This window comes from Lissotriton vulgaris, chromosome 2_1 (assembly GCF_964263255.1).
Source record: "Lissotriton vulgaris chromosome 2_1, aLisVul1.2, whole genome shotgun sequence".
NCBI classification, from domain to species: Eukaryota; Metazoa; Chordata; class Amphibia; order Caudata; family Salamandridae; genus Lissotriton; species Lissotriton vulgaris.
The window spans coordinates 1698387552-1698410369 of record NC_141687.1 but is presented as its reverse complement, the minus strand read 5'-3'; the positions used below and the strand labels follow the sequence as shown (position 1 = coordinate 1698410369).

At 45.4% G+C, this 22818-nt stretch overlaps 1 protein-coding gene across 1 annotated transcript in view; it reads right to left on the bottom strand.

The window, feature by feature from the left end:
- The window catches only part of LOC147733125 (pancreatic secretory granule membrane major glycoprotein GP2-like), a 183311-nt gene that overhangs the window by 28298 nt on the left and 132195 nt on the right, over nucleotides 1-22818 (bottom strand). The window contains exon 6 of the mRNA XM_086955865.1: nucleotides 19390-19549. Within this exon, the coding sequence (XP_086811991.1) occupies nucleotides 19390-19549 (160 nt within the window). The remainder of the gene's footprint in view (nucleotides 1-19389; nucleotides 19550-22818) is intronic.

The window sequence follows — 22818 nt, the reverse complement described above, 5'->3', positions numbered from 1 at the left end:
ATTTGACATGGCTCTATGTTATCCAATAATCCACACCTCTGAGGCAACTGAAAATTTGTGAGTTTCTAATTTCTTTTGGACTTTACAGTTTAAGGATTATTTGTGTGTCATCTGCATAGTTACAGCATGTGAGGTGAAACTGACTGATCAGTGCTGGTATGACTTCATGTAAATATTAAAAAGCAGGAGTGAGATGATAGAACCTTGAGGGACCCCAGTTTTTTGTGAAGTACGGTTTGGACGTGAAAGTGGGTGGGGGTATACCACATGATACAGGGGTCTGTAGTAACAGTGTGAGTTGTAAATTCAACTCCATTGGCATGGGGAGAGGGTTCTAAACATCACTGATATTAGACTTTTCAATTATCAGTTCTAATGTACAAAAAGATGAAACACACTTGCCACCTCGACTCTCCTTTCATCAAGCCCTGTGCTCTTGGCTGCACTCACTTACAAACCTACCACTAGTGTAGCAAGACCAGCAAGAGCATGCTTACATAATGCTACAGATATCCTGTGGGAATTTTTGGAACAGCTACTCTATATTTAGTAGTAGGGTACCATGGGAAGTGTAGTGTACTATAAGTGCACTATCACAGGACCCCGAGAAACCATTATTATAGCTTATACAACAAAAGCACAATCCACTCATGTTAACAAATCGTCTTTAATAGGAAAGCCATTCTCCTTTTATCTACTAATGTTTCTCGGGCAGGAAAAATAAACTCTGGAATATTGGACTTTTCACTAAAACGTGTTCATGTAATGTGCTTTGATTGATATTGAATGTGCATTAGAACAGTTCCCGCCGAGAACTATTGCTGTTTCTTAATAGGTTCGTCATCCCCTTCCGTTTTGAGGTGGGGAATGGATCTGATGACTGTTTTCCTAATAGTTTTCAATCGCAGAGGTGCATGTTCTGTGTAAAGGAACACTTGTGCCTGCTCAGTTCTGCATATTCGCTGGAGTTGGTAAGTTTACAAGACAGAAACCCAGGTAACAAGAGGTCTGTGGAGGTGGATTCATGTCTATATCTGTGTTGCTGGCTCTCAAGGTTGGAAGACTTCGCTTCCTTCCCCCGCTCCACTTTGAGTTCCACAGAAGACTTGAACCGGGGCTCTGCTGATGACTCAGACCAAAAGCTGGACATTGACGGGAACAATGGCTACTACATTGCACCCCACTAGCCAGAAAGTGGCTCCCCTCTAGGTGGGGGAGCACAGACATTGGGCCACAGATGAAACTCACACACACACGCTTAAAATGTTTAAATTTGATTTTGGGTGTGCGTGTGTGAAAAAAATAAAAAGAAATATATATATATATATATATATATATATATATATATATATATATATATATATATATATATATATATATATATATGTGTGTGTGTGTGTGTATATTTTGATATAGATATTTACACGCACATATACACTCAAAGTGAGATTTCGACATTTCAAGCCAACAACACTGCTTTAAAAGAGAAGATAGTTTAACAAATTGTTTGGAGCGAGGTGCGGAGTCTGTTTTTTCTTTGTGGGCTACTGGCACATTCAGAAGTTGCCTTGCTGGGGCATAAGAGTGGGCTAAGATAAATACAGCTGAGGCACTGGCCTCATCTAGCCCTCCTCTAGAGACACCACCAAAACGACTATACCCCTTTCAGGCAGCATTTTGGCTTGACTGGGAAGGTTTCCACCAACTCAACTTGCACAACTGCTTTTATTGTACATTCAAATTCCCATAAGAATTGAGATGCGATGGCCAATTGGATCCCTTCCTTATTTATTTATTTATTTATTTGTAGGTTTATATAGCGCTTGAATCACTCCGACAGGAGTATCTCTGTGCTTTTTGACCGGTAAATCAGCAAACATGATATGAAGATGGAATTAGATTTCATTTTTGAAGAGAACAGTTTTTAGGAGTTTACGGAATGTTAGGTGCTCTTTACATTGTCTTAAAGCCAGGGGTAGTTTGTTCCACAGCTTGGGACCAGTGGTAGACAGGGCTCTACCTCCGTGTCTGACCTTTTTGACATGGGGGACCATGAGGAGGAGATCGTTACTTGATCTGAGGGATCGTGCTGGAACATAAGGAACAAATCTCCGCTCAAGATAGATCGGCCCCTGTCCATTCAAGCACTTATGGATCAGGCAACATATTTTAAATTTTGCCCTTTGTCGGATTGGAAGCCAATGTAATTGTTTAAGGAGGGGCTTGGAAGCAGTTCTCGGGGGGGCATTCAGAACAAGGCGGGCTGCCGTGTTCTGAATGACTTGTAGCTTATCCAGCACTCCTTCGTTGGCAGAGAGTAACAAACCGTTACAATAATCGATCCGACTAAGGATCAGTGCTTGAACAAGGGTTTTCCTTACTGAGTCAGGTAGTAATGGGAAGACCTTGCGGACCTTGGTGTGGAAGCATATCCCTGAAATATAACTGGTGTGTTGTTTTAGTGACAGGTCGTGATCGAGCCGAATTCCCAAATTCTTCACGACCTGTTTAGGTTCAGGGACTGCTCCTAGTTCTGATGGCCACCATTCCGGAGTCCATAGTATTTTAGCTTCCCCAAATAACATGATCTCCGTTTTGCTGACGTTACATTGGAGATAGTTGGTAGACATCCATTTTGCCACTTCTTTCATGCCTGACGAGAAAGAGTTCCTAACCTCAGTGGAAAGAGTTTTGAAGGGGAAAAGGAGCTGAGTATCATCTGCGTATGATACGGGGACAAAACCGTATCTACGCAATACTCCTGCCAGGGGTGCCACATAGATATTAAAAAGAGTGGGGCTCAAACATGAGCCCTGTGGCACCCCCTTGGAAATCTCTATTTCCGCAGAGCGATATGCACCCATGGTGACTTTCTGGGTGCGGTCAGCTAGGAAACTCTTTAACCAGTCAAGGGCTTTGTTCTTAATGCCAGCGTTCGACAACCGTTGAGCCAGGATGGTATGAGACACGGTGTCGAACGCTGCCGATAGATCTAATAGAACCAGGATGACTGAAAGGCCCTTGTCCTGGTAGGCATGGAGATCATCAGTAACAGACAGTAAGGTGGATTCTGTACTGTATTTGGGGCGGAATCCTGATTGGGATTCATCCAGAGCTTTTACTAGTTCAATATGTCCGGATAGGTGGCGATTGACATGTTGATGAACTTATTCACTCTCTCAACTTGGCCGTTACTCTTTGGGCTATACAGCGGCGTTTTTTGTTGTTTTATGCCCGCCTTCTTCAGGAATTCCACCATTTGTGCAGATATTAGTTGGGTTCCGTTGTCAGAGACTATGATTTTGAGCTGTCCCTCTACAGCGAACGTCTTCTTGAAGAACTTGATTACTATTTCAGTCGTGATTGAGTGTACAAACTTGAAATGCACCCATTTTGAGTAGTAGTCTGTCATGACTATGATGTACCTGTTGTCTTCTGGCAATCTTAGGAATGGGCCGGCAAAATCCACCGCAATTTTTTGCCGCGGTCCACTCGGTATCTCCACCATCTGCAGCTCACCTCTCCTTCTCTTCCAGTGTTTGTCTGCCTTGAGACATGACTCGCATTCGTCAATGAAGTTGTTCACCTCTTGATGTATTCCTGGCCACCAGTAGTGTTTTTTGATGATGTTTTTTGTAGCGTTACTTCCTGGGTGTCTTTTGTGGGCCAGTTTTATTATTTTCCGCCTCAGTGCTGCCGGAGGAATAAACTGTTCGCATCTACTTAGTATGCCGTTTTCTACAGTTAGTTCCTCACTAATCTGCTGATAGCTTTTGAACTCGTTTCTTAAATTCCTAACTGGGGGCCAATTCGACTGCACATAATTTATTACTTTGCTTATTATCCAGTCGTTCTCTATTCCTTCTTTCCATTCACCTTCAGTTATGGACCCATATTCATCTTCCAATGCATCAACCCAGGCCACTACACATTCTACGTCATCCAAGGACTCACATTCTTGGTTTTCCAGAGGCATCCGTGACAGGCAGTCTGCTCTACTGTTCAGGCCTCCTTTGATGTGCTTTATGCCAAATGTGTACTCCTGCAGCTCAGATAAAAGACTTATGAGTCTGGAGCTTACATTCCCACTTCCACGACCTTCTCCATCCATCATGTGTACTAGTGGCTTGTGGTCAGTAACGATTTCGAACTTCTTTCCCCACAGGTAGTTCTTCAGTTTTTGCACTGCCCACACGCATGCTAGTGCCTCACGCTCAATCGTGCTATAGTGTCTCTCTGTGTCGTTTAGTCTCCATGAAATGAGTGCGATGGTGTTTTGTTTGCCTTCCTTTGCCTGGCAAAACACTGCACCTATGCCTTTCGCGCTGGCATCTACAGTGATTATGTTCTCCAGTTTGGGGTCGTATGCTTTCAGAGCTGGTTCCTTTGCTATATCTTCCTTTATTTTATTGAATGCTTGCTCCTGTTCAGACATCCAAACATAACTTGAGTTTTTTCTTAACACCTTCCTCAGAGGTTCCACCTTATCTGCGTATCCCTTCACAAATTTTGCGTAGTGCTCGCTGCGTCCCAGGAAGGACTTCAGGGTTTCCTTGTCCTTTGGTTTAGGTGCTTCCCGGATCGCTTTGACTAGGTCGTCTTTAGGGGTGATTCCCTCTGACGAAAGTACATGACCTAGATATTCTATCTTCTGTCTCATGAATTTACATTTTTCTTTCGACACCGTCATTCCTATTTTCCTCAGGATGTTTAGTACTCTGCTCATCACTTGTAGGTGTTCTGGCTCTGTTTTGGTGTGTATCAGGATGTCATCCTGGAACGCTTTCACTCCTTCGATTTCACCAAACAGTATATCCATCAGTTTCTGGAATACCCCTGAGGAGGAGGCCAGGCCGAAGGGTAATCTTATGTATCTGTATGCGCCGAAGGGCGTTATGAACGTGGTAAGACTTTTTGATTCCTCAGTTAACGTGACATGATGATAAGCGGCTTTTAGGTCGATAAGGGTGAAGAATTTCGATCCTGCCACCGATTGTAAGATGTCCTGTATCAGTGGGAGAGGGTGGCAGTTTACTAGTATATTTTTATTCAATGACCTTAGGTCCACACATAGCCTTATGTCACCCGTTTTCCTTTTCTTCAAAACTACTATTGCCGACACCCATTCGGATGCATTCGCTTCTTCTATTACGCCTTCGTCGCATAGCTTGACTAATACTTCTTTCAGTTCGCTTCTTACTGACAATGGTATTGCTCTCACCTTGTGCTTGATGGGCTCTGCACCCTCCTTCAATTTGATTTTGTGTGTAAATCCGCGCACACATCCTAAAGTGTCTTTAAAAACCTCACCATACTTTTCCACTACATCTTCAACTGTACCTTGGCTTTCCACCATGCATATATTGTTCACCAGCTCTTCTCTCAGGATAATAGGTTCCTTTGCTCCTGGTTGGAGTATCACACCCAGCTTTGCCAAGTGTTTCCATCCAATTCAGATTCTGCCCTTCACTGCCACGTAAACCTTCGTGTTGATTGTCCTTCCTCTGAATGTGACCGAGTCATTGAAATATCCTTTCATTTCGATGTCCTTTTCCCCGAAAGCCTTGGAGTTCACGTCTGTTTCATTTAACAATACTCCTGGCCATTTTTCCTCGAACATCAGATCTGATATGATTGTTATGGGCGACCCAGAATCTGCACAAAATTGTAATTCAATGTCTCCAATTTTTGCTTCGCCAATGGGTCCTTTTATCCTTCCCCCTTCCATGTCTACATACAGAACAATTTTTTCGCACATTTCCTCGTCGAAATCTCCCACAGTATTCACCACCACATTTTCAGTTGTTCTTAGCCTAGTTTTACACAAGGTCGTAACGTGGCCAAAACGTTTGCATTTAGCGCATTTTCTCCCGATTGCTGGGCATGGCTTATGATCTGCGAGATGTTCGTGCGAACCGCATCTGAAGCAACTTAAACTTTTTCCTCCTGTTCTCTTATCTCCCCAGCTTTTTTCCTGTCCTTTGTGCTCACTTTTCTTTTTATCTTGTATGTAACACACGCTAGTATGACTACTACTGGTTGACAGTACCTTCGTAGTGACCAATGATCTTTCAATGGCTTTCGCTATGTCTGTTGCATCCTGTAGCGTGGGGTTCCTGCACGTCAACAATCTTTCTTGTACCTTCTTTGAGTGACTATAGAACACCACTTGATCTCTTATGTAGACATCCGTAATTTCATTAAACTCACAATCTTTTGCTAGCACTCTCAGACATGCTATGTACTTTTCTAGTGTTTCAACTTCTTCTTGCTTTCTGAACGCAAACTTATGCCTCCCCACCATTATGTTGCTTTCTTCATCGTACTGTTTCTCAAGTCTCTTTATAGCTTCTTCATACTCATTGAGTGGTATGAATACCCCAGGTGGATTCTCGTAGTCAGGCAAACTATCGAACACCTCTTGTCCTGCTTTGCCTAACAATCTGAACAAGAGAGCTAACTTCCTTTCTGCATCATATTTCTTGCCATCTATGGACACAATATAGTTTTCAAATGCCCTTAACCATTTTTTCCACTTCCTCGTGTGTCTTCCGGATTCCTCTAAGAATAGTGGCGGAACACAAATGTTATTACTCTGGGCCATATTCACTTAACTCTTAGTTATGTTGTCAGAGTGTCTTTATCTTTATATTTGTACTGATTTTCTTGTTTTTCCTTAATTGTACACTATATCGTTTTCATTCACATGAGTTTAAGTAGATTGACCTTTCTAGTAAAACGCTCCAGCAGCGTCTATATTTATTTTTACTTTCCTCCCCTGCTTCTTTCAAGTATGCTTTTGCCGATTTAATACTTTACACGGCTGTGATTTGGTTTATATTTAGTTCCTGTTGCTTAGTTGGGCGTGCGCTGGCTTCCGCTGTAAATCGCTAGCTTTAAACATGCACAGTGCGATAAATTCCCGTTCAGTCGGCGAAACTGACAGGATTCCATCGGGGTTTCTCTAAAATGGCTGCCTCGATGACGTCATTCCCCAAGCACCAATGGGCTACAGTACCGGCGTGACGCTGAAGCCCTCCCAAGATGCTTCACACGCTCGTCAATTTCGCCGAGCCCTAGTCAATGTCTGTTAGCCGTCAATAACACGCCGACTCACTTACGTCAGTCTTCTTTCTTCTCGTGTTTAGGCTACCTTTGTTTTTCCGTCAGTACGTCCGGCTGCTTTTCTTGCTTCAGGTTCTTCGCGCAGCAGATGATCCAGTGAGCCTCTCCTCCGTTAGACCCTCGTCGCCATTGTTGTGAAGTAGATACGGACCACAGAGGAAGTTTATATAAATGTATTGACTATATAAGATGGAAAGGCCCACCGGGGATGGGAAGGGCAGAGCAGGTGCGGGGACAGGAGAGCGGGGAGAATATGGCCGGGACAGGTGGCAATAAGTAGCAATCCTGGCATTCCAAAATGGAATGTGTGACGTAGGGCACATTCACACTAACAGATAACTACGGTCACCGATATGGACCAATAACGATAAGATACAACAGTAATTTAGAATGATACTCCAGAAGCTTTTGGATTTGACCATGATTTTTTAATTTAAGTCTAATCTTTTTAAGAGAATCTCATAAGTAATGAACAGTGTAAAGGTCCAGTCAAGTGCTGACACCTTTTTCACAGTACTTCTATTGACCAGTATGCAAACCTATTTTCTGTATGTGAAAATATTGTCCAATTCAGTCACCATACCTTGAAATGCTGTTTTGAGTAGCATCTGAAAAATATGCCTACCGCACCTCGAAACCTAATGTGTTGTATGTACTACGGTTGCATTTAATTTTCAGTTAGACCAGATATAGGTTAAAAACCTGGCTCATTTGATTGTTGTTTCAACTGATCCATCCCGGCGTCCAACCTTTGTTTGCATCCAGTAAGAGAAGGAATTCTTTGTGTTGTGTGTGCTTGCACACTGCACGGCCTGTGTATACGTCATTAGTCTTTGTATGGGACCAGCAAATCAGAGATATGACCATGATCTGAACTTTATCTGACAACAATATTTTTTAGGTCCACATTTGGTAGCGAAATAGGTCGGCAACTTGTGCAGTTATCTTTCCAAGTTTTGAAATCGCAACTGTCACTGCACGAGTCTTCCTCTTCAGTAGAGGTCACTTTCAAAGGATTGTTCTACAGAGTCCTGCAAGTGAGGTGTGAGCTTATGTTTTGAAATTCTAGGGAACAAGTCCCCCTGTCTCAGGTGATTTTTCAGTTTCATGCCCTACAATAGTGATTTAATCACTTCTACCATTATATGATACTGTGACAATTCACAATTGTGGCACTGTTAGCCTTCGAAACATCAGTCTAATAATCTTCTCCATCATGTTTACATATCTGTGTCAGAAGTATATTCACGACTTTTGAGGTACTCCAGGTGAGATTGTCCACCTCCTGAGTAACTATTATTACACACATTTCACCAAGTGGTGCCACCCCAGTCCTGGACCCTTGGGAATGGGCCTACGGTCCTCTGCCAGCCTCTGTGGATCCAGAGGAACCCAACCATCTCCTCTGCCACATAGTGCAACCAAGAGCAGAACCAATTCATCTCTGTTGCTGTGTGGATATAACCTGTTTGCAAAGACCTGCATCGCTGCGCCAGTCCACAACCTCTTCGGAACCGCCACTGTGCGACGCATCCTCAGCCCATGCCTTCATATCCCTTGTCAATGGTAGCCTCGATGATAATGCCAGACTCCACATCAAAGCCTTGCAGCTCCTCGGAACCAGCACATTGCCCTGACTGTGCAATGCATCTTCGAACCAGGATTTAAGTTACTTTGTTCAGTGGTCGTCAGTGTAGCCGGCATGGAATCCTTCGTGGATGGCTTGAACTTGTGACTTTGCCCTGGTCCGGTGCAACCAAATCCCAGCAATTGGTGCTTTTCAGCTCTATTTTCACAAAAATCTTTAACATTGCATATCTTCGGTTCTACTGATTGGATGTTTCTCACTTTGGTCTTGTCTTATTTATTGAAAATCACTCTATATTTCTAACTTCATGTAGGATTCTTTTTGTGTGGTGTTTTTCTCTTTAATACTGTTTGACGTGTTGCACAATTATTTTGCACACTGCCTCCAACTAAAGCCTGCATGCTCTGAGCAAAGCTTCCATGGGGTAGAGCACAGGTTCTTTTAGGGTTGGCTTGTGCCTCACCCTGACAAGGATTTTGGTCACTGCTTGACCACGGCTCACACCCCAATAAACCACACTAAGGGCCTGATTTTGATGCGGTTAGGAAAGCATTCCCACCTAGGGCCTGATTCTCATGCAGTTAGGAAGGCCTCCTAACGGCATTTGCTCCTTCCAAATCAGATTGGGAACGTGTCTGCCCGACCGAGGGTCCAATTATAATGCGGTTAGGAACATATGCTTCCATTGAAGTCAATGGAAGTCCAGCCAAATCGTATTGGGACGCATCCGGATGCATAGTACTCCTTCGGTGGGACTCTCCCAATATGAGTGGGTCGGAAACCATATCCAACCCGATTTGGTCGGAAAGCTTTCCAACCCACATAAGAGTCGAGCCCTATGCATCTACCAAGGCATCTTCCACCTAAAGTCCATCACATGGTGTTCACTTCCAGCAATCCCGCTTCCTCTCTGGAGGATACAGTTATTTATCTTTCATTGCTCCACAGCTTGAAATTCATTTCATTTTGAACACCTGGTGAGTGTGGATTAAGGCCTTTCCATTACTCACTCAATGCTCTCTGGTTGTAGTGTTCTTTCCTTTTTTGTCCAGCTTCTTTCTTGATTAATATTTTCAGCTAACTACTTTTCCACTCTAAGCAATAACAGTGATTCTATTCCAGAAGGGCTTCTTTTACTTTTCAGTCTCATGGGCCAAGCAGGACCTGCGGTGCAGTCTGTTCCTTCTTATGTTTAGGTTGCCCAAGTTGACCACATCTTCCTGTAAGATTAGTGAGAGCTGCTGTCCCATGGCACCCTTACTACTGCCCAACTCTGGCCAACTATTCTACACCTCTTCTAAAACCGAAGCCCCAGCTCCCAGTGCACCCTCACATAGAGGCTTTGAATACTGCTAAACTTCCTGTTAGAGCTCCCCACTCTTCACCTAAATTTCATCTCAGACACCGGTAAGATAGTTCAGCCTATCTGCCAGCTCCCCGTCACCCTCTCTGGTGTCTCTGGAACCAGTGCTTAATTTGAGCTGGTGGCTGCAGGTTAGGACCACCAGCACTCATATTCTGAGACCACAATTTATCTTTCATTCATCAGACTTTAACAAAGAGCAAGAGACAGAAAGGTAGAAAAGGGAAAAAGAAGGAGGAAGAGATTGATGGAAAAGCAGTGAGAAAGGAAGAAAGCAGGCAGGTTCAGGAGGATACAGTGGCACGTGATGCACGAGGTGGATTCAAGATTAGACTGCCTTGATATTCAGCAATTCGCACATTCAGCAGCGCCTGCCGCGGGTTTCTGTAAAAACCTTTGGAAATCAATACTTATGATTTCACGTGGTGCTTGGCTACAATCAGTGACTACCAGCATCCGAAAAGCAGGCTCAGCACTCTACCAAGCAAGCCAGTTAAGTTTGTGGGCCACCCCCTGTTGCTTCATCTGTTGCTTACATGTTCCTTCTTTTCCCAGGATGCACTTTTCCTTGAGAAGCAGGAAGCTCAGACCCAATTGACTGACTTTGAAAACTCTATAAGCAATAATCTCACGAATACATCTTATCAACAAACATATGTTCATATTAACACTCGATCCATCTTTCCTGTTTTATGGTCTATTCAACTCTGAGTACTTACAATTAAACACTAGCTAGTTACAGGCTACAGAAGTAGAAAACAGACTTTCAAAGTATATGAAAGACTCTGTATGGCTAATCCTGGTTGGGTAGGAAACGATACCGGAAGACTTGACCTGTAGTAATGTCTCAAAATGTGTGTGCTTCCAAAGATCACCATTTAATTGTATAAGATGATGCATGCTGCATGCCGCTTCCTAGACACTTCTCATGGTACAAAGAGCTGGTCTGTCTAGTTCAAGCAAGTATAATGCTTCCAAGAAGCACATTACATATGTGTCCTTTACTCATTCATTCTAATTTCCAAAATGGTGGTGGCTTCCAAAATTCTTAGTATAGTCTTATAGTATTTCTTGAGGACGTTAGCCTTTTTTTGCTCTCCTCTGACCAGGGCATCTCAGTGTTAGCCCGAATACATCATTAACCATTAAGCTTCTCGAAAAGTTACCTGTCATGTCTGTCAGAAGAGGAAATGTGACTAATATCATAAGTCCGTGATGTGAAGTGTGGTTAATTGTGAAAGAGCTTCGATCAAAGACCCCCCGTTCATCTGATCTTGAAAGGGTTAAGAAAAGACAGGGTTGATGTGTTACAAGGCTGACCTCTGGCATGTAAAAGTCACCAGGGCTTCCAGAACAGGTGAATGTGTAAGGTGTTGAGTATAATCCACACTCTATTATGAAACATCGTGTTGCTTCACGCAGCGGCACAGCAGGCCAAGAACAGAGTCCCCATCTGTGCAGAAACAGACATTATCAGAGCTCGGTAAATCACATTGAGGAGGGAGGGTGACAGAGGGACGCTGGCCCGAATTTACCCATGTTTTCTCTTGTGAGTTGGTTAATACGTAGGGCAGCCCAGGAGACTTCAATTGCATACCATTGGTTTTTGTGGAGCGCTCAAGGCACAACAGAGTGTACAAGTGCTGAACATCATCAAAGAAACATATGGCTGAGATACCCGCCACCCCCTCTCAACACAATCCCCAAGGATGGGAAACCGGAAACAGTTCTGAACTTTTGGAAGACGGGAGGGAGTGACCCTCCCGGCCGTATTTATTAAAATATGAAACAAAATTAAAACATTAAAAATAACAGTTTCATATTATGTACAATTTCATTACCACATTGCGATGTTTGGCTAACCTTAACATATTCTCTAATACAAAGGTTCTCCTAGCCGAACTAACATCCTACAAAACATCTAACTTGAAATTTTGAAATTGTACATCCTAACGTTTAAGGGCCAACGGCAAGGTCGTAACCGGTGTCAAGATCCCTAACCAGAAATATCCCCCTCACTTGTGAGGGGCGACCGCACAGAGGTGTACCTCGAGTGCAACTACCAATTTCCCTTGACTTGACGGGGGCCCCAATAAACTCGACGCCACTTAAAGGTCGTTCGAGGACTCGTGTGAGGAATCTAGAAGGTAGCGTAGACCCCCCCCCAAACCCCACACAACTTACCGCATCTGCCGTCGCAGATGTCCTGGCCCCGGGAAATTCTCCAGGAGGGGGCTGTAGCCCCTCCTACCCAGGAAGGGGCCTTGACCGCCTTTCCTTTCCTTTCAACGGCCCATCCTTAGAAGGGACCGCCTTCCCCTTGGAGGGGCCAATGGCCACCTCCCTCGAGCGCTCCCATCCGTAATGGGTGACGCCCACTCATAGGGATCTTCCAATTAGTGCTCACCGATCATGACCTTACCGCCCGACCAAAATAAATACGACAGTTCTAAACTAAATGACTAAACTACTTAAAAGACAATTAAAAGCAACAACTTTATTAAAACATACTACTGATCAACACTAAAGCAGGATTACTTTATTTGCAAAACATACCACAAATTGACTATTTCTTTATTGCATATTCAAAGTCATCACGATAATAATCCGGACCTGCAAACAAAAGAGTTACTACATCAAACTTTATTCAAAACCACTTGCTGTCCTCAGGGGCTGGTGGGTGGGTCAAAATTGGCTCTTCGTTCCGTCTCGAGCTCACGTGCAGCGAGGTGGTGCAGCTTCAGAGCACAGGAACAAGAGGATGCTTCCTTGGCTTGTTGCTCCTTTTATCCGTCTTCAGGGCGGGCGTAAACCCGCCCCGGCCTGCCCCGTGGGCGTGGCCCGGCCGCGTCAGTGTCTAGGCCAGCCCACTCTAGGGCGGGAAAAGGCGCGCCCCGGCTACGCCGCTTCGGGCATACCAGCCGAGACTCGCCCCCCGCCCAAGATGGCTTCCCGGGGGGATCGTGGTACTCCGCCATACGTTCGGGGGGACCGAATGGTCGCCCCTTTCCATATGGCTGAGATACCCGCCACCCCCTCTCAACACAATCCCCAAGGATGGGAAACCGGAAACAGTTCTGAACTTTTGGAAGACGGGAGGGAGTGACCCTCCCGGCCGTATTTATTAAAATATGAAACAAAATTAAAACATTAAAAATAACAGTTTCATATTATGTACAATTTCATTACCACATTGCGATGTTTGGCTAACCTTAACATATTCTCTAATACAAAGGTTCTCCTAGCCGAACTAACATCCTACAAAACATCTAACTTGAAATTTTGAAATTGTACATCCTAACGTTTAAGGGCCAACGGCAAGGTCGTAACCGGTGTCAAGATCCCTAACCAGAAATATCCCCCTCACTTGTGAGGGGCGACCGCACAGAGGTGTACCTCGAGTGCAACTACCAATTTCCCTTGACTTGACGGGGGCCCCAATAAACTCGACGCCACTTAAAGGTCGTTCGAGGACTCATGTGAGGAATCTAGAAGGTAGCGTAGACCCCCCCCCAAACCCCACACAACTTACCGCATCTGCCGTCGCAGATGTCCTGGCCCCGGGAAATTCTCCAGGAGGGGGCTGTAGCCCCTCCTACCCAGGAAGGGGCCTTGACCGCCTTTCCTTTCCTTTCGGCGGCCCATCCTTAGAAGGGACCGCCTTCCCCTTGGAGGGGCTAATGGCCACCTCCCTCGAGCGCTCCCATCCGTAATGGGTGACGCCCACTCATAGGGATCTTCCAATTAGTGCTCACCGATCATGACCTTACCGCCACAGGCCGGATAGTTGACCGGCTATCCGGACCCCCCACAACACTCCTACCTAAAGGTCATGTCTTAAAGTCTTTAGCCAAGCTATACAGTCTCCTATGAGTAACTCGTTCCCCACCCGGGACAAATGAACACCATCCCCCAAATACATACTGTCACCAGTAATACAACCATGCGAAATAGAATGCAGTGTATTGGAACGGAACAATCTACTCACTTTGTTATTAATTTTTCTTACTGAATGATTCAGAGCAGAAACAGAAATAGCACCCCGCCATACTTTTCGTGGGATCATATGTGACCATGCAATCGTGCACCCTGGAACTCTCCTCGCCAACCAACTTACAGTGGAAAGCATCGCCTCAAGAAGAAGTCGTCTACCAGTGGTGACCAAATCATTGCCCCCAAGATGTACTATGACTATAGACGGCGGTGACCTTGTCCGCCCTAGCAAACCCTCAAAAAATGATTGAAACTGGTCAATACAGAGTCCGCCCTTTCCGTAGAAGGACATACTGTACCCGTATTCCCCAGCCACGTGAATCATGTCACCTGCTTTGAATACGTCCGCGGCACGCCTCACGTATGAGTGGCCCACGACCCACACCTCCTTTCTCACAGCCGGTGAAGTCTGACCGCTGGCCCGGTGTTGGGTCGACTGCATAGTCCGCCCCGCCTCGTAGGCTTGCGCAACTGAAACCAAACAAAAACAAGAAGCGTGAGTACATCATTACAGCTTCACAACATGTGCAACCGCACATACCTCTTATAACAATTGGAGGACCAACGCCCCACACGTTTAACTTGTTCAACATTCAGACCCCTGGCTGTAGCCTCAGTAGCAGCCCCTATCCGAAAGGAATGTGTCCCAAACTCGCCCGGGTTCAAGCCCGCAGCCGTAATCGACATCGCAAGCACCGCTGAAACTGAAACCTCGTCAGTGGGGTGGCGTCAGCGTGTCTTAACAAGGTCCCCCCCCCATGATGCCACCCTTTGTGCTAAATATTCCTCTACACAACTTACCGGGCACATGGAGGACCCGGGGATCCTTTGTATGATTATGCAATCACCCATCGCACCCTGGTCGGTCTTGGACCTCACGAACGAGACAGTCATTGTCTCCCCTCTGATCTGAACGTGCTCTTGGCACAGTCCCCCCATCACATCCTGCTTGTTCCTCGCCACTAGTTCGCTTACCCGCATAGCCCCATGGAATGCCAGCGTAAAAGCGGCTCGGAATAACACTGTTTCATACTGGGATGAACATGTTGCAGGGAGTCTAGATAATAACCGGGCCAACCTATCCAAACCTATCGGGCGCCTTTCATCTACTCTGCGACCCTCAAGGCGTTGCCACCCACGTAGCGCTTTTTGCACAACGAAAGACGCTGTCGGGTCCTGGATCCCATGAGCCCTAGCCACAAAGGAAATGGCGGCCCGATGCCTCTGGGCCGTAGCCACTGATTTGCCTGCCTGACGTAAAGACAGCAGGAAGTTCACTACCCACTCCTCCTGGCCCCAAAGCTCCCCTCTAGCCGCCCCCAAAAAGGCCCAATAGGAACGGAACGCCCCTTCATATGCCTTCCTCGTCCTGGGTGCTAAACTCTCTCCCACGAGGTTCTGTAGTTCGGGGCACCGAGAGACCAGAGAGCTTCGGGAAAGGGTGCTGCCACCGGGTCCGCTGTGGGCAGAAAACCCCAGAAGGCCTGCATACGAAAACGAGAGAGCGCATCAGCCGCCTGGTTCATCACCCCCGGGACATGTCTTGCCTTAAATAGGACATTCAATTGCATACACAATAACACAATCTCCTTGAGCAATCTCAGAATCCATTTGCATCGTGCTGCCTGGCTATTGATACACTCAACCACGGTCATGTTATCAGACCAGAATACCACAGAGTGATCTCTGAACCCCTCGGGCCAAGTTCTCAGGGCCACCAGAATGGGAAAAAGTTCTAGGAAAGCAATGTTACTTGTCAGACCATTATCATGCCACCATTGAGGCCATTTTTGTGCCGACCACTGAGTGCCGAATATGGCACCAAAACCAATGCTCCCTGCCGAATCTGTCCACAGCCCCAGCTCCTCAGAGGACACGGCCGGTTTGTTCCAGACAATTCGACCATTGAAATCCGCCAGAAATGCCAACCAAATGCGCATGTCCTGGCGAACCTCGGCCGAGAGCCTTGTGCGATGATGACCCTCCTTCAGGCCGACCATGGCTTGAGCGATCGAGCGAGAAAAGGGGCGGGCCATCGGTATAACTCTTAGGGCAAAATTCAACTGTCCCACCAATTGCTGTAATTGATGTAGCTTAACCTTAGACTCACTTATACACATTTGCAGGGATGCCCTGAATCTTAACACTTTGTCACCTGGTAAACGAAAACAACCTTCTTCGGAATCGAGCTCGATCCCCAGAAACTCGAGGCAAGTCGAGGGACCCACAGTCTTACCTGGTGCCAATGGCACGCCAAACTGATTCATCAAGACACAAAATGCAGTCAAAGCCTGTCCACATTCAGGATCCCCGGCTGCCCCCAGAAACAAAAAGTCATCGAGATAATGCATAACATGTTGAAACCCCGTCTGCTTTGTGAAGACCCATTGCAGGAAGGAACTGAACTTTTCGAAATATGCACACGATATAGAGCACCCCATCGGCATACACCTATCCATGTAATATTGACCCTGAAACATGAAACCAAGGAGACGCTGATCGTCTGGATGTACCGGGAGCAACCGGAACGCTGACTCGATATCCGATTTTGCCATCAGCGCACCGGGCCCCAGGCGATTCAATATGGCTACGGCCTCATCGAAGGATGCGTACCGCACCGAACACACTTCCGGGTCTATCGCATCGTTTACTGAAAGACCACGTGGGGCTGATAAATTATGTATCAGCCGAAACTCACCCGGGTCCTTCTTGGGGACCACCCCTAAAGGGGAACAAACAAAGTTAGCAACTGGACCGGCGACTCGACCTCGAGCCACCTCCTTCCCGATCTTTTCCTGTACCACGGTCGTATGCTGTAAGACCGATATCTGATTTTTACATTGTGGCATACCCTGAAACTCTCCCACTGGGATGCGGAAACCATATGAAAATCCGTTGCGCAACACCCCAGCGGAAGCGTGATCCGGGTATTCGCTGAGCCAGGGAATCATTGCCATGGTATCAATCGGGGTAGGTAAAGGCGCCCCTCGGACTATGTCAGACCTGTTTGGCGCCTCCTCTACCCCCGTTATCACCCGTTTTGGCTCTGCACATGGACTCAGGATGGGATGATTGCCCACACCCCCCACATTCGTGCCTAAATTTGCATGACCCCTGGGGCCTAGTACATTTCCCCCTGTTAAAGTTCCAACAAACCCCCCTTTTATTTGCGTTGCCGGCTGGCCTCGAGTGATTGTCGTTACTTGTACCTGATCGAAAGGGCGTACCCGCATATTGGCGGGAGGATTCGCCAACGTTACTTCCTATCAATGGCACCTTCAACATACCGGAGTCCTCCATTTTGGACCAAGACACAGAATCATAACAATCCCAAGTTAAGTTTTTATCATGCTCTTTCGCTTTTCTGAAAACATTGTCGTAACAAAACCAATGATTGCCCTTGTGAGATACGGAGTACCCCATGATCCGTGACTGATAAATCGGCAATTCGGGCAGCAATTCGGGCCTACGTTCACCCAAGATGGATGTAAAAACCCCCCATGCCTTGCCCCAATTACCAATGTTTTCATTTACCTTAAAGGCGGCCATCTTTGCGCGCCAAACACTTGGATGCATGAGCTCTTTCTGGCTCTTAACATGCTCCATTTCATAATGGTCGGTAAGCAACGAGAAGATGTTTATATATTCCCCTGCCCATATCTTCTCTTTAATCGCCAGAGGGACATGTTGACCCAATTTTTCCCGCCGAGAGGGTGCCGACTCATCCCTCGCAATCGGCAATGGCCGCTTACCTGAACCGGAAGCTGTATTTGCGACTGGAACTGATGGTGCCGTCGTCGCTTCCCTTGTTTCCCGCAGCTGCCTCATCAACACCTGCGCATCGTCAGCCGTGGCGCCCTTGCTACCTTTACCCAACCACGCTGCTAATTGAGCTGCCAGTTCGGGCGGCATATCCTCCCCGGACACGGGGGTGACCACCACGGGAATCGGATTCCCTTCCTCCGGCAAAGGAATGGGTGCTTCGAGTGGGGTACAGGGAACTGGGTTGTCTCCCCCAGCTGCTCCCCTTCTGGGCCTCTTGCCTTTTCCTCCTGGAGCTGCTCCTGCCAGAGGACGTTTCGGCCCCCCTTCCTCATCTTTCTCCGCCATTCGCTTCTTTAAGTCGGTCACCTCCTTCATGAGAACAAGCAGCATCTGGTCGGTAGTCATCCGCTTTCCCGCCTTCTTAGGCATTCTCACGACAGAGTATCTGAAAAACAAACAAGAAAGATTACAACGCTCAAAATTGGCTCTTCGTTCCGTCTCAAGCTCACGTGCAGCGAGGTGGTGCAGCTTCAGAGCACAGGAACAAGAGGATGCTTCCTTGGCTTGTTGCTCCTTTTATCCGTCTTCAGGGCGGGCGTAAACCCGCCCCGGCCTACCCCGTGGGCGTGGCCCGGCCGCGTCAGTGTCTAGGCCAGCCCACTCTAGGGCGGGAAAAGGCGCGCCCCGGCTACGCCGCTTCGGGCATACCAGCCGAGACTCGCCCCCCGCCCAAGATGGCTTCCCGGGGGGATCGTGGTACTCCGCCATACGTTCGGGGGGACCGAATGGTCGCCCCTTTCCAGGATGTCTCTTAGAAGACCTGGATTTTAAAACACTTTCTGAACTCAAGGAGATTACTAATCTTACACATTTCCTATTGGAAATAATGAGGTATTAGCAGCCATGCATGCTTAGATCTTTGTAAGTAAGTCCTCTTCAACCGAATGGATATTATACACCAGGGGTGTTTGAGGTAGGTCTAGGACGGATGGATGCATGCCTGATGTTAAAGATAGCCATGTTAGGTATATGTGTGTGTGTATTCATCAACACGCGTTTATCCTTTTTCTCCTCCCAATACTCGCATGAATCTCAAACAAAATTCTGCATCCCATGTGTTCCCCTTAGTATTTACTCCAGCTGTTGCATCAGTACCTGCCACCAGCGTTGTGGCTACATTGGAGACTCCGAAAGTAATTATTGTAGCAGGGCCCATAGAATATCAATTAGGTCATCCATCACTTAGATACGCAAAGGCTGTGGGAAGTAGGGGAGTAAGGGTCCTATGTTACACACTCCTACCTGCTCCGATTTACCCTGGCAGTACACTCTAGTTTTCTCCCCCATTTGTGTCCCTTAGTAGTCACTCGAGCGGTCCCTCTTCAGTGCTCACCATCTGTGTCTCCCTTGATACTCCTCAGCTGCCATTCAGTACTCACACATTTTGCTCCTGGCTGGATTTCCCTCGGTACTCGCCTCAGTTGCCCCCTGAGTATTCACTCCAGCTGACCCTTTTAGTCAGTACTCTCCCTGGTGTACTCCCTTCAGTACTCACCCCGGTGCACTGCTGCGATGCCTTCACACACAAGCGGGCACTGCAGTAAATGTATGCTGATTGTGTCGATTGGAAGATGAACACTGAGATGCTGAATCGAACTTGCAGGGATTCTCCATTCGATACAACTTGGATGCTCACATCCCCATTGGCAGGGCAGCTGTGAAGACACAAAGAAGGCTGGGTCACTACCACTGGTATACCACCACAATTACTGACTCAAAACATATATATTTTGAACGTTTGAAATCTTATGTGCAAGATACCTGTGACTTTATGCGAAAGATCAAGGATATTCAAGGAATTCGGAATATTTACTCGTAGCCCTGGATATTTCATCACTTTATACATGTATTAGGAATAGGGATGGCATCAGAGCTGTGGACTATTTTCTATCTAATAGACCGATAAAATTGGTTCAGATTCATAGATGATCTGTTTATTATATGCTGTGGTACTGAACAAAGAGCTATGGATTTCAAACAACAACTTAATGTCAATGATGTCAATCTTAAATTCACTTTTACAATGAGTAAAACAGAAGTTAAATTTTTAGATGTGCAATTAAAAACTGTAAATAATAATATGACCACAACTTTGTTTAGAAAACCCACAGCAGGCGATAGACTACTACATGCATCAAGCGCGCATCCAGCTCACCTCATCAACAGCATCCCTTATGGCGAAATGTTACGCATAAGGCCTATTTGTAGTAATGAGGATGATGCCAACATTAAACAAGCAGAATGTTGCACACGCTTTTTGGCTAGAGGATACAAAACAACTGTAGTGGATGCAGCTATAACTAAATCCAAAGGAAGGGCAGGAATAGATCTAATGCAATATAGCTCAAAGAAGAAAAACAGATCTAGTAGTAAACAAGAGACAATCGAATCTACTAGACTAATCCTTGGATTTTCTAAACAGGAAAAACAACTTAGAGCAATAATTAGACGGAATTGGCCCATTGTACGTGATGACCCCATAATAGGCAAGCATTTACCCACCAACCCATACATTGCTTTTAAGAAAAATGGCTAGTATGGGTAACACACTAGTTAAGAGCAGCCTAGTGGACCAGGGAAAAGGAATGTGGTCGCCAGCTAGAAAAGGATTTTAGATGCACGACATGTAAAGCTTTTCAATATGGCATTAATATCACTTCGTTCCAAACTACATTTAGTAACAAGATACAAACTATCACACAGCATTTTACATGCAAATCTGAATTTGCAGTGTATATTTTAGAATGCAGTTGTAAATGGAAATACATAGGCAGCCCAAAGTTGGCAGTGCATAAGAGAATTTTGCAACACATGAGGGCCATCACGAACATTGATGCCAGTTTTCCAGTTGCCAGACATTTCAGGGAACATCATGATAGTGACCTCAAACATCTCAAATATTATGCCATTGAGTCAATACCGGCCCAAAAGAGAGGTGGGGCTTGGGAAGGCAAATTAAGACGCCTGTAAACCAGATATATTTTAGAATTTGACTCTAAGCAGCCAGGAGGTCTTAATAACATAGAAGATTTGCACACCTTTTTTTTAGATTTTGTAAGAACATTTTGTAAGACCTTTTAGTAATAACATTTATTTACAATTAGTTGGTTTTTACAGACAACGAATATCCAACAAGTGACACATTAGTGCTTATAGGACATTTTTTGAGAAGTACCATTTTGGAGACTGTTTAACAATATTTAGCCTGTGTGTAATATGCAGCATTTATTTATTTATATATTTTTTGTAATGGTTATACATATATATTTATATATTTTCATATGTTTGTATGAAGATTTAATGCAATATTTATGATATTTGATCTAAACAATTTTTAGGACATGAATTTTATTGTATGTGATTTTATCTAGTGAAGTAGTGTGGCTCACTGGTTAGAGGCGGCAGACCCGAGAACAGAGGACGGCCCGGGACCAGGGTTCGATTCCCGGCGCGGCAGGTTTCTGGATAATTCTCTCGCCTCGGTGCCCACTCTGATCAGCGATCACACTCGGCAACTCTGGGCATTAGCTTGCCTCATCTTCACTAACGGCCGCACCAGACCGCCGGGGATGCCTGGTCTCACCCTGGAGATACCCAATAAGGGACCATCTCTCAGGGAAGCCAGGAAGGGTTTCGCAGCGGTCGAAGCGCCTTGGGACCCTACGGGTAAGTAGTGCGCTATATAAATGCCTATACATTTACATTTACATCTATTTTAGCTGTTGGAGTGAAATTCTATTATTATATTTTGTATGCACATTGATACACAATTATGTATTATGCAAAGGATAGGAACCCAACAGCTGCTAGATCTTATAATACCATATAATGAAACATCCATTGTACTGATTCTCCCATCACCCCATACTGCATCAATCAGCATATTCCATATGAATAGATGAATAGTCCATCAGATGCCAGTCAGATTTGGTGATCTGCTGCTATGATATGCTGAAGATTAATCTTAAACATACTGTTTGCGTATTTGCACATTTCACGTAAGCACTTTTTTGCAGTTCCTTGATGAGTGAATCAGGATTTTAATGGCACTATAAAACACACAGCACTTTTTCATATTAAGCACCTTTCCTTTATAGTTTTATTCTTAATTTTAGTTAAACTTCAGGGATATGCACTTATATTAGATATCTTTTCGACAATCAACATATTAACATGGCATTTTAGGCAAATTTGGCATTTATGCAGCTAATAATTTATGGTGATATGTCTGTGTTCAGTGACACATCTTATTATATTTATGCAACACAAGGCTTTGCGTGCTGATGATAAACAATATTTTTTAACCATGGTGGCAATATTATATATTTTTCAGTTCACATTTAAGCGTGGAAATGTTAATAACACGATAGTATGTGGTCTATGTTGATTGACGTAATGCAAGCACTAGCACTTTAAATTTGGGAATCACTGATCAAGCTGTGTCATGTGATCAAGGCCGTGAACCGGCCGAAAAGCATCATGGCGGACTAGCTTGGTGGCAATAAACAATCATCCTGCACTTAGGGGCTCATTAGGATGGCGGACGGACCTGCGTCCGTCCAACACCCCAGAGGAGGAGGGACCATCCGCAGGGGCAGCGGCGGTCCCTCCTCCTCTTGTATATTGCTAATTGTATATATATATATATATTAACTACCCCCGAAAACAAGAGCACAGTGTATAAAATGGTGAAAGATATCATGGATAGAAAAAACAAACTGGAGGAAACCAGCAAAGTCTTGAAGTTTGCCAGAGACAAGAATGACTATGAGAAAGGGCAAGTGTTTACATTTGCACGTAAATATGACTTTGTAAAAAAACATAGAGCCCTCACACGACCAAATCCAGAGAACCTGCGTACAAACAAAATGGATCAAATAACAACTATGAATGGGCAGGAAATGGGTTCCAACACCAGTTTAAC